The sequence below is a fragment of the Euphorbia lathyris genome, chromosome 9 (assembly GCF_963576675.1).
Source record: "Euphorbia lathyris chromosome 9, ddEupLath1.1, whole genome shotgun sequence".
Classification (NCBI taxonomy): domain Eukaryota; kingdom Viridiplantae; phylum Streptophyta; class Magnoliopsida; order Malpighiales; family Euphorbiaceae; genus Euphorbia; species Euphorbia lathyris.
In genome coordinates, this window is record NC_088918.1 from 53,015,889 (window position 1) to 53,030,262 (window position 14,374).

A 14,374-nucleotide genomic window follows, 5' to 3' on the forward strand; every position below is an offset into this window, starting at 1 on the left:
GGACAAAAGTACCTGCAAAATAGAACCCGTTAGATAATCAGGTTGGAATACATCCGTATTGATCCCGGATAGGTTCCAACATTCTTGGGCATAAACACAATCCACAAAGAGGTGATGGTCGTGCTCAGTATCAGAATGACAGAAGGGACACTGCGTTGGGATTGACAACCCCCTCCCTGCCAATCTATGTCTAGTGGCCACACAACCCGATGCCAACTTCCAAACAAACATTCTAACTTTTGGAGGGACATGCATCTTCCAAATTCTACTCCACCTAACATATTTGATTCTCTTAACAATATTTCTTCCTAATTAAAACCATTAACATATTATATTTAATCTGTTAGATAAATAAATTATAATTTCATATATAATTAACTTATCTAAAATCAATTAAACATTCCAACTAAATACACTATAATATTCTGGCAACTAAACATTGAACCAATTTTCAATTTACCGTATTACCTTTCACAAGTCAGGTTAATTTCTTGACCGACAGTATCTCGACCTTTAACTACTAAAGCATTGTAAATATTAGGCATCTTGCCCGGGAGAAAAGCTACATCTAGTACTGGCACAATGATTTGAGTGATACGCCCCTGGTTCTTTTTTTCAAGCGCGGAAACTCCCGGGCCAGAAGTAGTAGGATTAATTCTCATAATAATAAAAATAAGAAAAACAAAGAAATATGTTGCATTTTTTTTTTCAAAATTTTCGAGTCCAAAATAAAATTCAGTAAAACAAATTTCTTTGTGTGTGAGACATCAAGTTTTCACCATAACTGGCTGTACAAGCTTATTTCAATTCTCATTGAACTATATAGCAAATTAATTCTTTAATTTCTATAAATTAACTTTCCAAGTTAAGCGAAATAACATTAAGCATGTAATAGAGTAAGTGCAACATCTTAAGAAATAAGTGTCTTACTCTCCTAGAGCCATGAGAAGTCAACTTGATATTTGACCTTTACCTTTCAAGCATATATGCAGTATAATTTGATCATTCGTCATCTATATCCAAATGTCATTTAGTCAGTTCATAACAATCTTTTTTGTATTAAAAAAAGTTATTTCATATAAATAAATGTTCCATATATATATATATATATATATATATATGATATAAATGCTAGAATAATAATGTTCCTCTCAATTGAGTTTTCTCTGTAAAACATATTTTCGTGTCAAATTACCCTCATTGACACTTTTATAATTAGTATTTACTAAGCCCTAGAAGTCAATCAAATTTAGCATGATGTATAATTTAAATCTTAATAGGTTCATTTTTTATTTAAAATTCAGCATTATTTAAGAAAGGTGTAAAAATACTCTTACCTCCAGTGTTGACAACCAGAAGCAATTTTACTGTAAACGTCTAAAATAATACAATTTTATCTCTAATATTGGCATCCAATAACAATTTTACTCCTAATGTTGACAAATTGGATTAATTTCACACATTATTAAAAAACACAGATATTTTATACATATATTTTACATTAGTTTATCTCTTATTCTATTATAAATATAAAAAAAACAATTTAATAATAGAATTAGAGATTTACATATTTTTTAAATTTTACAAAATATTTAAATTTCTTTTATCCAACACGCACATAACACAATATAATTTATTTTTTCTTATTGTATATACATATATGTTTTTAATAAGTGATAAAATAACGCATATAAAAATAATGATAAGATTCATGACTCTTACAAGTTTGATAAATTATTTCTCAAATTAATCTAATGTGTCAAACATTGAAAATAAAATTGCTCCTTAATAAAACTATTCCAAAACTTTAACTGTGCTTATGCTTTCATTCAAATGGAAAAATATACTACCACGTTATCATTTGTAGGAAACTTGAACGATAGCTTAAATGCATTAAATCACACAAGATCCATAAAATGATACCATAACTATTTACGATAAATTTTAAAATAAACTTTATATTATGTACGAAAAATTAGCTATTCAATCAGTTGAAGCGTCCTCGAATACTGGCACCTCCATATCAATCCATAATCTCCCTTCTTTTGAAATGTGCCGATCAAATTTCTTTTCACAACATTCACTCATTTCGCTCTTTCTCCTTTGGAATTCATATACCATTTCAACTCAACTAACAAATTTACAGGCCTCAATATCTACCAAAAATCAACCTCGATCAAAATTCAAAGGTTTAGTTTCTCTTATGAATAGGCTTCTCAAAACCAGGAGGAACTTCCTCCCTCTTTCTCTGCGTTTCATGCAATAAGCTAACAAGGGAAATATCGAGATCAACATCTTGATTTTCGCTCATCTGATCTCTCCTTCCCCGCGTATCATCGTCCAAAATCATATCATCTGTAGCACATGAGATAACATTTTCAGCAATTCCATTATCATTGGAGTTGAAGCTAGCTTTTTGTGCATTTTTAGGAGCCTGACGCCTTCTTTTCTGAGATTTGTTTCTAAGAAAAAAAGCAAGTGTAACATCACCATCATCATTTGGATCCGAAACCTGCTTAGTACAAGATTTGCTTCCCACTTTCGAGCTTTTGTGTTCATCATGGTTACTACAAACCAATTCCACACCTTGAGTTTCTTCTAATGCTTTGGAACTTCTTTTCCTTGAGCGTTTAGGGGCCTTGTTAACCTTACTTAAAGTTATACCATTCAAAGAAGAATTATCATTTTCAATATTACTTGCCGTTTGTTCTGAACTTCCAACAGGCAACATTGAGCATTTGACATTATCAGCTGATTCCCTATGCACCTTCCGTTTCACCGGTAGCTTAGTGATCTTGCAGGAAGCATCAAACTGACTTACTGTGCCACGCCCACTATTATCTCCAGCTAAAATATTTGAATGCAGATGGTCGTCAGCGAATTCAGTAGCAATTGGATGCAACTTAGTTTGTATCTGGCTGTTACCATCAGCTTCCTTTTGGATAAGTTCATTTCTTTCGGGGTCTACAGGAAGCTTTTTGTTCCGTCTAGTATAAACAATTATGCTATCTGTTCTACTCGGCAAAAGGAAATTTGATGATGAAATATCTTGGTCATGCTCTACTAGAGAATTGTTTCCTGATCTAGGTTTTGTTCTTCTCTTGGTGACAGCAGCATCATTTCCACCAGAATTATCAGCCTCAGCCCCCTTGAGTCTTTTTGATTGAGGCCTCTTGGAAAGATTGCTGCATTCCATTAAAAGAGAAACGGAAAAAAAAAGGTTAAAATTGCATCCAATATTGTAATGAAACCAAAAACCAAACACAGACAAAGATCTCAAGTTCCCATTAAAAAGAAGAAAAAGGGGGAAAAACACCTGAAAAGATGTCTTACCTAGGTGCAGCATTTTTATCCTTGCCCAATTTTGTTTCTTTCCTGCAAGAATTCATGCATCAAAACAAGTAGACTATGAAGAGAGAGAGAGAGAGAGAGAGAGAGAGAGAGAGAGAGAAAGAGAGAGGGAGAGAGAATATTGATATGAAAACCAGACAAATCAGAACATCATACCTGGTTTTTCTTTTACGTTTCCCAGATTGATTTATGTTCTCAGCTTCAGATGCTGATCTAATCAATTGTTGTGGAACAAAATCATGAGGACCAAGAGTGGGCCGCTCTGATTCACGGTCCACGAAGTTGCTTATAATTGCAGCTTTTTGCGTTCTCCTGACAGCTTGTAGCAAGGGAACTTCATGTGGAAATAAAACCTTCCACCTCCTAGATATACCCAAAAAAAAAAGTGAGGATCACAAAAGCATGGCAATGAAAACGTGATAATGATTTATTAACCATTAAATTATTAGGAATTTTGAATCCATCCAGTAGATTCCGGACTAAGCACCTTAGGCATTGGCTATCCGTTCGTGGTGCGAGACATTTAGCAATCTTTGCCCAACAATATCCATGTTCTTGAATTGCTGCTTCTAACCTTAAATCCTCATCTTCTGTCCATTTAGCCATTTTCAAAGATGGATTTACACAGTTAAACCACCTATAAACGAAAGACAAAATTAGAAGAATCAAAATAAATCTGAATCACATTTCAGATGTCTTCTTCATACCTTTCTCTACATTTCACATGAGTTCGGCCTGGCACAAATTGAGCTATGTTCTTCCAATTCTTTGGACCAAAAAGCATCACAGCTACTTTCAAGCGAAGGCTTTCTTCTGGAGTCCACCTGCCTACTCTGGAGATAGCTGGGTGAATAGATTTATTCCATCTGTATGTTATGCTGGGAGTAAGTACTTTACTAGCACAACTTGGAATTGAATAGAACAAAGTAGTCATAAAATTCAGCTATACACTTCCAGAAACTGGCAGGATTTTTATAAAATTACAGATGGCCCTAATCCACAGAACAAAAAGCAAGACTTAAAATTTACCCTCCGACACATACTAAACCCTAGGGATTGATAGGCAATACTTGTTAAAAAAAGAACATAAAAATTCCTGATCTCATTCCAAGTGCTGTTTTTTTCCATCATCAATTCAAAAGCTTAAACTAATTATGAAAAGCACTGACCTATTTGAGCATTGAGGACCAGTTCGTCCTTCCAAAGCAGAAGCTACTGATTGCCAATCATTTTCACCGTAAGTTTCTACAGCAATGCGAAGTTGAGCATCATCTTCCTTGGTCCACTCCCTTCTTATTATATGAGCATTTAAACTCCTTTGAAAACGTGCCAAGCACTGAAATGGGGTCCTATTCTTCCCATGTAAAACTGCAATGTCAAACCAATTAGTCATCCCCTTTTCCTGGACAATAAACAGTAGCATCTTATCCTCTTCAATAGTCCATTCACTGTGATTGATTAATGGATCTTCAAAGTTCAGCCACCTGCAGGTATAATAGATTTACATCAAGACAAGTTTATGTTTTATAAATCAATATATCATGAAAAGGTTTGACAAAATAAGCATATGTTAGCCTGACGCACATCTGATTAAAATCATCACCAAACACACCACTGTTTGAGTTAAGTACAAGTTGTTTACGGGTCCCACCTATATGACATGTGTTATCCTCGAACTTTCTATTCAAATCCAACAATGGTTGCATGTGATTGCAACCATCGGACGTCTCCAAAGCTGGGTTGACTGAAGGGACATGATACAAAGAAATCAATAAACATGAAAACACCATTGAGAACTGGAAAAAAAAAAATGAGACTGGATCAAGATGAACAAAAACCTGGCAATAACTAATCATGGATTGCAAAATCAAGGACACAAGACAAAATAAAAACACCTTGAAAAGGAGTACCCGACACAATACAAGCATATTTTTACAATCCACGAAAACAGAGAAACAAATTGGACGACTGAATTTTTAACAAAGCTAAAACAAAAAGCCAGCAAACAGAACCAAAAAAAACGAACAGATTTGGTAATGGGTTATTAAATGTGTCATGGTATCTTCTAGATTCCTGTCATCCCTTCATTAATTGTCTAAATTCCATCACAATTTCAAAATAGGTAACCAAACAAAATTGTCCATAAGTTTAGCAGTACCTCATTCATATTAAGTCTACAAGAAATGGTCTTATTGCATTACCCTTAGAGTGACACCATTCCTGTTATGAAGCCTCATCCTCATCCCCAACCTTCCTTCACCTTGAGCCCTAATAGCCATATCAAAACTCCTAACAATTCAACATTTGACCTACTTGAAAACAAAGTAAAACAGCATTCCTTCATGACAATTGATGACTGGTTGGTCCTATTAAAAGGACCAAGGTAATGTCCATGAATTTAGTTCAGCAAACATAACTAAAACAATAAATGAGCATAACAAATACTCCTTAACATTCTTTACTACTCAAGCCAAATCATTCCAGGAAGCACAAGAGTTCGGACTAGAGAGATTGAACCAAGAACACATGGACCCATGAAACATGTGCAACCTAAGTGATTTATACTGCCACTAGTGAAACTTCACAAATATGTTCCTTGCTCATTTTTTACAATAAAAGTCAGATAAAGCAAGGAAGGAGTATAACAGAAGTGAATTAAATTGCAACTTACTCCAGTTTGAGTAATCCCTGAAAATTTAAATAGCAATTCTGATATAAGGCTAAAACAAGTAAAAGAAATTTTTCTTCTCCCTTTTATGAGACCCTTTAAGTTTTACAAGCCAGGCAGGCACATGTCACAACTCACATGTTAAAAATTAAAAGCTTCATAAGATGCTTGACACAGCCAGCATGAACACATAAATGCTTCCAAAACTTGAACTTCACAATATAGAAAGTAAGCAATTAGATAAGGCACTTACCGTGCTTCACACTCTGCACCAGTATGCCCAACAACATATAAAGAAGCCAACTGATCCCAATTAACCTTTGGAAGGAACTCTCTGCACCTTTCTGGGGTAATTTCCAGATCCCGAATTGATGCAAGGATAGCATCCAAATTATTAGTATCCCTAGGAGAACCTTCTGAACCACTTCAAAATAAAGTGTGTCAGGAATTTATTTTCAGAAGAAAAATCAGAACAAAATCTCCCAGCAATGTACAAATATGAACAAAAATTATGCCATTAGAGCACATATAGAAAGTCAATGAGATAAAACAGAGACTTGTTCCTTCTTATCGACTACCTGAGAAACCAACTTCTATGTTCATTTCATGAATTTGAAATACAGTGTACAAACATGTAAAGTAGGTTTTATGACTCATAAAAGGTACATATAGACATCAATTAGAGGTGCATATAGCATACTAAAATTGCAAAAAGGAGCTCTTAAGGAGAAGAAATTTCCCTTCAAACTGTTATTTTATTTTCTTTTATTGGGAGTGTTAAGTTAAAGGAAGAAAGACCCCAACTTAGCATAGAGGCTTCAATTAATTAAGTTAAATGTAACGACTCTGATATGGATTAAGGAACACGTTTCAAAATTGTATGCATATTATTTAGCCCTATACTCATATTTGTCTTTCACACTTTCAGCCCTATATCATAGTTGTTAAAGGCGCGCCTCAAGGCACAGAGGTTAGCACCTCAGTAGGTCTCAGGCAGGCGATGTCAGCAAGGCGCGCGCCTTGTCTTGCCTTCAAGGTGCACCTAGGCTCTCCAGGCGCTGTTTTAAGGGGTTTTGAAGGTGTTTTAGGGTTCTTTTTAACTTTTAATCATAGCCATAGGAAATCTTTAGGATTAAGGACTCAGATCAAATTAGAAAAAGAAAGAAAAAAAAAGAAATAAAAGAGCAGTAGCTGCAACCCTGAAGAAAAAAACGCAAAAGTAGCAGTTTCCATTTCTTTACAAGATATAGACAATGCCAATGAATGGTTGATGGGCAGATTAGATGGAGAGGGGTCGGATGAAGATAAGCTAGTGTTCCCAAATGAACATTTAACACGGGCTGATGTTAGTAGGACTGTTGGAGCTGAAGAAAGTGCTTATCATACTAGAGTTGTAGGAAAAAAATGTTATGAGCGCCTCTAGTTCAAGTGCTAGGCCTAGGTAAAGTGCCATTATTTATAATTTTATGTTTTTTTTTTTTTTGTGCCTGAGCCTTGTGCCTAGGCTCTAGGACCCCTTTGCGCCTTAGTGCGCCTTTCAAAACTATGCCCTATATATCCATATTTTCGCACATCAGCAGTCAATTATTTGCATACATACACGATATATCTCATAGTGGCCCGTGAGCAATAAGTTATTAATACATCCAACGCCCCCTCAACTTGTTCTAAAACGCTAACTGACCCTCTAAACTTTAAAATGTTCTACTAGCCCTGAACTTGCTTATAATGTACACATTTCAACTTTTCCAAAATCTCTCCTTACTCCGCCACGTGGATTTTAGGGGGTTAACAGTTCACTTTAAACAAGTATAGGGGTTCAATAGAACATTTTTAAAGTTCAGGGGTCAGTTGGCATTTTGGGACAAGTTCAGGGGGCGCAAGATGCATTAAGCCAATAAACATGACTCATATTGTTATGCATCCACAGAACATTCATCTAGGAACCATATGTAAACAAAGGCCTAACTCACCCCAAAAGGTACCTCAAAGTAGACCTGGCAATTATCGTGTTCGAGTCGTGTTCGTGTCGTGTCATTTCGGGTTCGTGTCAAAAAGAGTAAACCCAAACCCAATCCAAAAACTTTCGTGTCAAAGTCGTGTTAACCTATTCGGGTTAGTGTCGATTTCGTGTCGTGTTTTCGGGTTACATGTAATTTTGTTATGCGTATATATTAATAATAACTCTTAAAAATATAAGAAGATTTGGTACTGTTTTTAAACATTTTATATCATTTTTAGATTAGTATGCTAACAATAATTATCGAAAAGTTCGATAATATCATGTTAGAGGGTTATGTAATGTGTTTATAACAATTTAGGAAATTCAAATTAATATTTGCAATTAATAATTATAATTTTATTATCTTTATTAATAAAGTGACATAAAAAACATGAGAGAATATAACAATAATTTTCAATATCCGTGTCATTTCGTGTCGTTTTCGGGTTCACATATCAACACTAACCCAACCCAAAAATTAGCGTGTCAGTTTCGTGTCAACCCAAAAATGACCCATTACCTATTAAGCTCAACACTAACACTAAAAATCCGTGTCGTGTTCGTGTCGTGTAATCGGGTCGTGTGTCATTTTGCCACCTCTACCTCAAAGGGTGAGGATTGCCTCACATATTTAAGGAGCCATATAGCTTCCTCATTTAGCAATGTGGAATGTTTAACACACCATACACATACAGTTTCAATGCTTTTTTTATTCATATCCTAGAAGCCAGGTTGATTACCCAAGAAAACTATATTTTCCAAGCTAGCAAGAACTTCCTGTGATATTTGTTTCTTTAAAATCTTATCTGTGCTCAAAATATTCATATGCATGTATCTATTGAATTAAATTATTATAGGTAGCATTTCCACTTAATAGCTGATATGCCTACTATATTGCCCACCAGGAAAACCGTTGGAGTGCCCTCAGCTGTCTCTTTTACATGATTATTTCAAGTTAAAACCAGTCATAGAACTCCCATCAGATTGAAGGGGACAAATATACCTCATTCCAGAATAAAATTCCAGCCAAAAATTTAATCAGACACCGACTAGGACCCTTCTTTTCTCACGTTTACTACTAAAATTTCTCAACCTAACTCTCCCAATGATATAATTCATTACTCATTTCTCATAATATGCACACTACAGCATTTAAGCACACATTAACACCTTGGTTTTTGGTGTAAAGATAAATTGGTGTGTTATTACACTTTGATGCTTTGATGTAACCAATCTAGCATAGGATGAGACATTAGAATCAAGCTATACATGTCATATCCTAGTGTTTTCTTTTACAGTCAATTGCAATTCTTTATCATTGAAATTTTATTGAGCCATCCTTGGGATTAAACAAAATCTCTAGATTAACTCATCTATAGAATATGATGGCAATGGCATCTTATCTACTAAGCAAGGCATTGGCAAAACTTATTGCTATGTTCATTTGTTCACATGTTACTTGATGAAAAAGCTCCTTCCATATGAAGCACAAACTATGAAATCATCCAAGATCTTCCAAGTATAACAACTTACTTGAAAATTTCTCCACCAGTCATTTTATTGTACTTGATCTTAGCAAAATGATTTGAAGAGTAAAATGAATAAACATATTCTGTACTCAAGAATATTAGATATTCTCCTAGCTATGTTGTTTGCTTATTTGCTCCACAAAAGGATAACTTGAGTGCATTACATTGATGCAGTAGACGCATGTAAAACAAAACAGCATACTAACATGTATGGAAAATGATTAAAGGATCATGGCAAAAAAAAAGCAACAAGGACCAATAGAAGTTCGAAAACTCTAGTATGAGGATTGAAAATGGCATGTTATATGCTGAAAATCTGATGCGTGTTAAACTGGGAAACTGCAGTTTCTTCTCCAAAAAAAAAAACTGGGAAGCAGCAGTTAAAAGTTATAAAATGGTTGGGACTGCACAAACTAATTGAAGTGGGACTAGAAATCTTATTAATCTACCTGAATTGATCCATTGAATAATGCTGAAGCACCATTTCTTGAAATTGTTGCCTTACTCCCTTTTTAAGATTTTCCTTCTCCGCCTCAGTCCATTTCTTCTCTTTCAACAGAAAAGGAAAATTTCGCAATGCCTCCCTATAATTAGCAACATGCGAATTCTCCACTGGACCATAACACATAGCAGAGACCTTCTTACCATTGGCCTGAATCAACAAAACAAAACCTTTGATGAAGAGCAAGCAAATAAATCTAAAAATTATGAAAACAATATCATCCAATTAGAAGCCCGAGCAAAACTCAAAAGAACAATGGAATATGAGACAACTTGCCAAAACTGGACCATGCAAGTAAAAACCCAACTTCAAACAATATAAGCTATTTCTTCAAAAAAAAATTAGAAGCTATGAGTTGTGGCACAAGTAGACAGAGGTAAGTCATTAAGCATACCAACTTAGATTCATATACACAAAACGTGACCAGAAGAGACCTTTAAAGAATGAGATCACTACTTAAAATGTTGGATGTAATGTAACCATCATTTTACTTGATATAACTTATAACTAAAAACTGTTGAAGTCATAAACTCTATGGCTAAATGCGCAAGTGATGAAAGGATAAATAGTTTAGTAAGCAATATCAGAAGAATGATTTAGAAGATGACCTCTGTATCCCCAGAATTTGCTGTCTTCCGGGCCGATATCAATGGGACATGAGGGTGCTTCCCTTGGCCTAACGCTCGGCCAGTAATTTTTCTGCATGAAGCCTGGAAGTCTTTAAGGATTTTAACACGTTCCTTCAATTTCTTGTTTTCCTCCATTCTTGCTTCAATTTGAACCATCTTACTTTGCAGGAACTTCTGACACGACCTATTCCTCTTAATTGCATCAATAAATAGCTGTGCAGACTTTGGGAAGCTAGAAAAACTTCTCATCCCCAAAGAGGATAACTTGAAAGTATCCAGCTGATGCTGCTCAATAGAGCTAGAGGATACAATATCCATGTTATCACTCAATAACTTTGAGGTATCTTCAGTATCCGGGAATACTTTACAAATCTTCCTACCTGTGGATGAATCATTCAATATATCAAACTCAGGGACAGCACTCTCTACATCAACACCCTCTGGATTCTCTGCCAAGGTTTTCTCCACTGTTTTTCTCGCTTTATCTGAAAATTAATTTCATAGATCATCAAGTCGATGCTATATTCCATGCATTTATAAAGACGTGAGAGCAACATTAAGACAATTTCATAAATCAAGAGAGAAATTTGAAACTATAGACTAAAATTTAAGCTTTTTACGTATAGGTTTTGAAATTTACCGGTGGCGTCATAGGTGGAAAAACGCCTACGCACAGCACACAGTGTCTCAAAATCATCATCCTCATTGTCGAAATCAGGATGAAGAGAACATAGAGGTTTTAAAGAAAGCGGCTCCGATGAATCATTACTTTTGGAAAATCGACTCTGGACTCTTCGGAACAATTCCAAGTCATCATCCTCGACACTAGAGGAATCCCGGTCGGCTTCTTCTTCAGCTTCAGCTGAGGAAGAATATATATTAGTGCCGCCTTCGTAAGTGTCTTCAAGGTCGTTTACATTTGTGCCGGCGAGCGTGCAGGCTCGCCTTAGGGCTTCCATGTCGTCGTCGAAACCGCTGTCGTTTTCTTCATCGCAAGAGAGCTCTTCTTCATTGTCGTCAGACATTAGTTTTGCTTTTGCTGGTTGTTTCGAGATAGAAACATCACCTAAGAAATAAAGAATGATACAATTTTAAAAAAACGAGATTCTTGACGGCGAAACTGGTCGGGGAAGTTAGGAAAGACTCCGATTCTTTCAGGGAAGTGCGGCAAATTACTAGAGCTCCGTTTGCGTCATAACTTCAATTTTGCTATTAAATCGGAGTTTTAAGACAAGCAACGAGAAGAGTAGAGTCACTGAACGCTGGTGCTAATGCCAGTGGCGGCGGGGCGCCAGAAACGTCGGTTTTTCAAACAGGACTAATTGTTTAGCCGTTTACATATGTACTGACATAAGAGCATTTTAATTGTTACAAGAATCGATCTCATGCCACATGAGCGAAACATCTGGAACTCGCTAAGTTTCAAGTAAATTACATCAATACTACCTTAACTTTATTCATTTTTACATTTTGATATCTAAAATTTTATTTTCCTCCAAAAAAATATCAACTTAATATTATTGGACAATATAATGCTTATCACCCGCTACAATCAGTTAACTATAAAAAAAATTCATACGGCATAATTTGACCAAATTTTTGACTTAAATGCGGAATCTATGTTTAACCCTTCCTTTATGTCTCTAATCTGTTATAATTGAGAGGACCGGTAATTATACTAAAATATTACAATATGTAGTATAAATAGTAAAGATGGCAGAATCTAATAGGAATATGTTGAGGAAAAAACCCCATCTAATTATACAAAAGATTAAGATAAAATAATGTTATCCTAATCTTACAAGAGCTAAGTGATAATAATAATAATAAGAATAATTATTTGAGATAATTATAATGATTATCACAAACACGTCTTGTCAAGTCTATGTTGAGATGTGAGCTTTAGACGGTTATGAAGACTTTGAAAGCAAACACTCGAAAGAGGTTTGGTCAGTATATTAATTACCTCGTCTTTAATATGAATAAAGCAAACATATATGAAGCCATGTTAAACCTATTTGCGTATAAAGTGATAGTCGAATTCAATATGTTTCATGTGTGCATGAAAGACATGATTAACAATTAGGCATATGGCACCATATTATCACAACAAAGTTGAATTGGGCGTGACATTGGTTAACCGATTTTACAAAGAAGGGAGTGAAGTCAAAGGAGCTCAGTTATAACATTAGCATCATCCTTGTATTCACATTTTGTGGAAGAGCGATAAATAGTAGGTTGCTTCCGAGTGTGCTAGGAGATCAATCTATTGCCGAGGTAAATACAAAAGGCCCCCGCCAAACGTTTGTCATTGGGACAATCTTACCGGCTTGGGAACATCGCATATTAAGAGCTTTACCCAATATTTGCCTTCATTATCTGAATAGCATTGTGTCAGACATACAGGGGATGGAGAAAATAAGAGACCATAGTCATATGTCCCTTCAATGTATCGTAGGATACGTTTGACCCCTTTCTAAGGCAATATCAGACCAAGTTAGGGTGAGATACTATAAAGCTCTCATAATGCTCCGAAACTCATCCCCATATTCTAAGTGAGTTCCAGTTTCCTTGGACACATTTAGTGTCGTAGCCATAGGGGTTAGACAATGCTTGATATCGATAATCTTAACACGATCCATAATGTCAGTAACATATCGAGTTTGACAAAGGTGAATATCGGTCTTAGCAAATTTACATGCCCAAAAAGTAAGACACGTGCCCGAGGTTGCGAATTCGAAACTCTCATTGTGGTTTGTTGAATAAAAGAGGGGATTAGTAATGATGGTCAAAAATATCATCAATATAACATAATATATATGTTTTACTAGTGTTAATTTGTTGAATGAAAAGAGAGTTGTCAAGTCGAGACATCAAAAAACCAAGTTGAGCAAAAAAGAGTTTTTGGCGAATGAACTATTCTTGAGGTGATGGTTGAGGGTTTATTAGGAGACATGCATGAATTTGGTTGTCCTTGTCTTTGAACCTCTAAGGTTGCTTCATATCAATAGATTTAGTAAGGTTTCGTACAAAAAGGCATTTGAGATATCGAGTTGGTTAACAAACCACCTGTTAGAGGCACTAAGGGAAAAATGATCGAACTATCGCTGCCTTGACAATCAGACTAAAAGTTTCCTTGTAGTACAAGAAACGTTATTAAGTAAATCCTCGGGCAACAATCGGGCCTTATATCATTCAATTATGCCATCAGATCGTCATTTAGTACGGAATAGCCATCATCATGTCACAATGTTTCTGTTTTTGGGTCGTGGGACCAAAATCCAAGTTTTATTATCTAAAAGTGCAGTGATTTTCGTTGGTCATAACTTGACGCCATTGAGATAATTTATTAGCATTTGAAAAATAACTGGGATCCACTTCTCCATCGTAGTGAGTAGCAAGCAATGCAAAAATCATCTTAGAGAATTTAAAATGGACGATCAAAGTTGCATGTGATGATGATGGGTTACAGTGGTGGTACTAAGAGGTTTTGGATTAGGAGCAAGAGAAAGAGTGGACAAAGAAATATGTGTGTGGATCGAATTAGTCAAGAGAGATATTTCTTGACTTTGAATGGAAAATGAATTATTGGTTGAGGGTAGTTGAGAAAAAGGATATGAGATACATAAAACGGTACCATGTGGTGAGGTAGGTGAGAGGGAAAGGCTCGGTGTGCGATATGTGGAGATGTAA

At 35.4% G+C, this 14,374-nt stretch overlaps 1 protein-coding gene across 1 annotated transcript; it reads right to left on the reverse strand.

Annotated features, from left to right (window-relative positions):
- Window positions 1-1,869: 1,869 nt before the first annotated feature.
- LOC136205559 (uncharacterized) lies at window positions 1,870-12,013 on the reverse strand. Its single transcript, XM_065996208.1, has 10 exons — window positions 11,322-12,013; window positions 10,661-11,166; window positions 10,000-10,202; window positions 6,273-6,443; window positions 4,521-4,835; window positions 4,059-4,217; window positions 3,839-3,988; window positions 3,508-3,714; window positions 3,334-3,375; window positions 1,870-3,185 (listed from the first exon to the last, which is right to left on the reverse strand). The coding sequence occupies exons 1-10, from the start codon at window positions 11,704-11,706 to the stop codon at window positions 2,192-2,194; spliced, it is 3,132 nt and encodes a 1,043-aa protein (XP_065852280.1). The 5' UTR covers window positions 11,707-12,013; the 3' UTR covers window positions 1,870-2,191.
- Window positions 12,014-14,374: the final 2,361 nt, after the last annotated feature.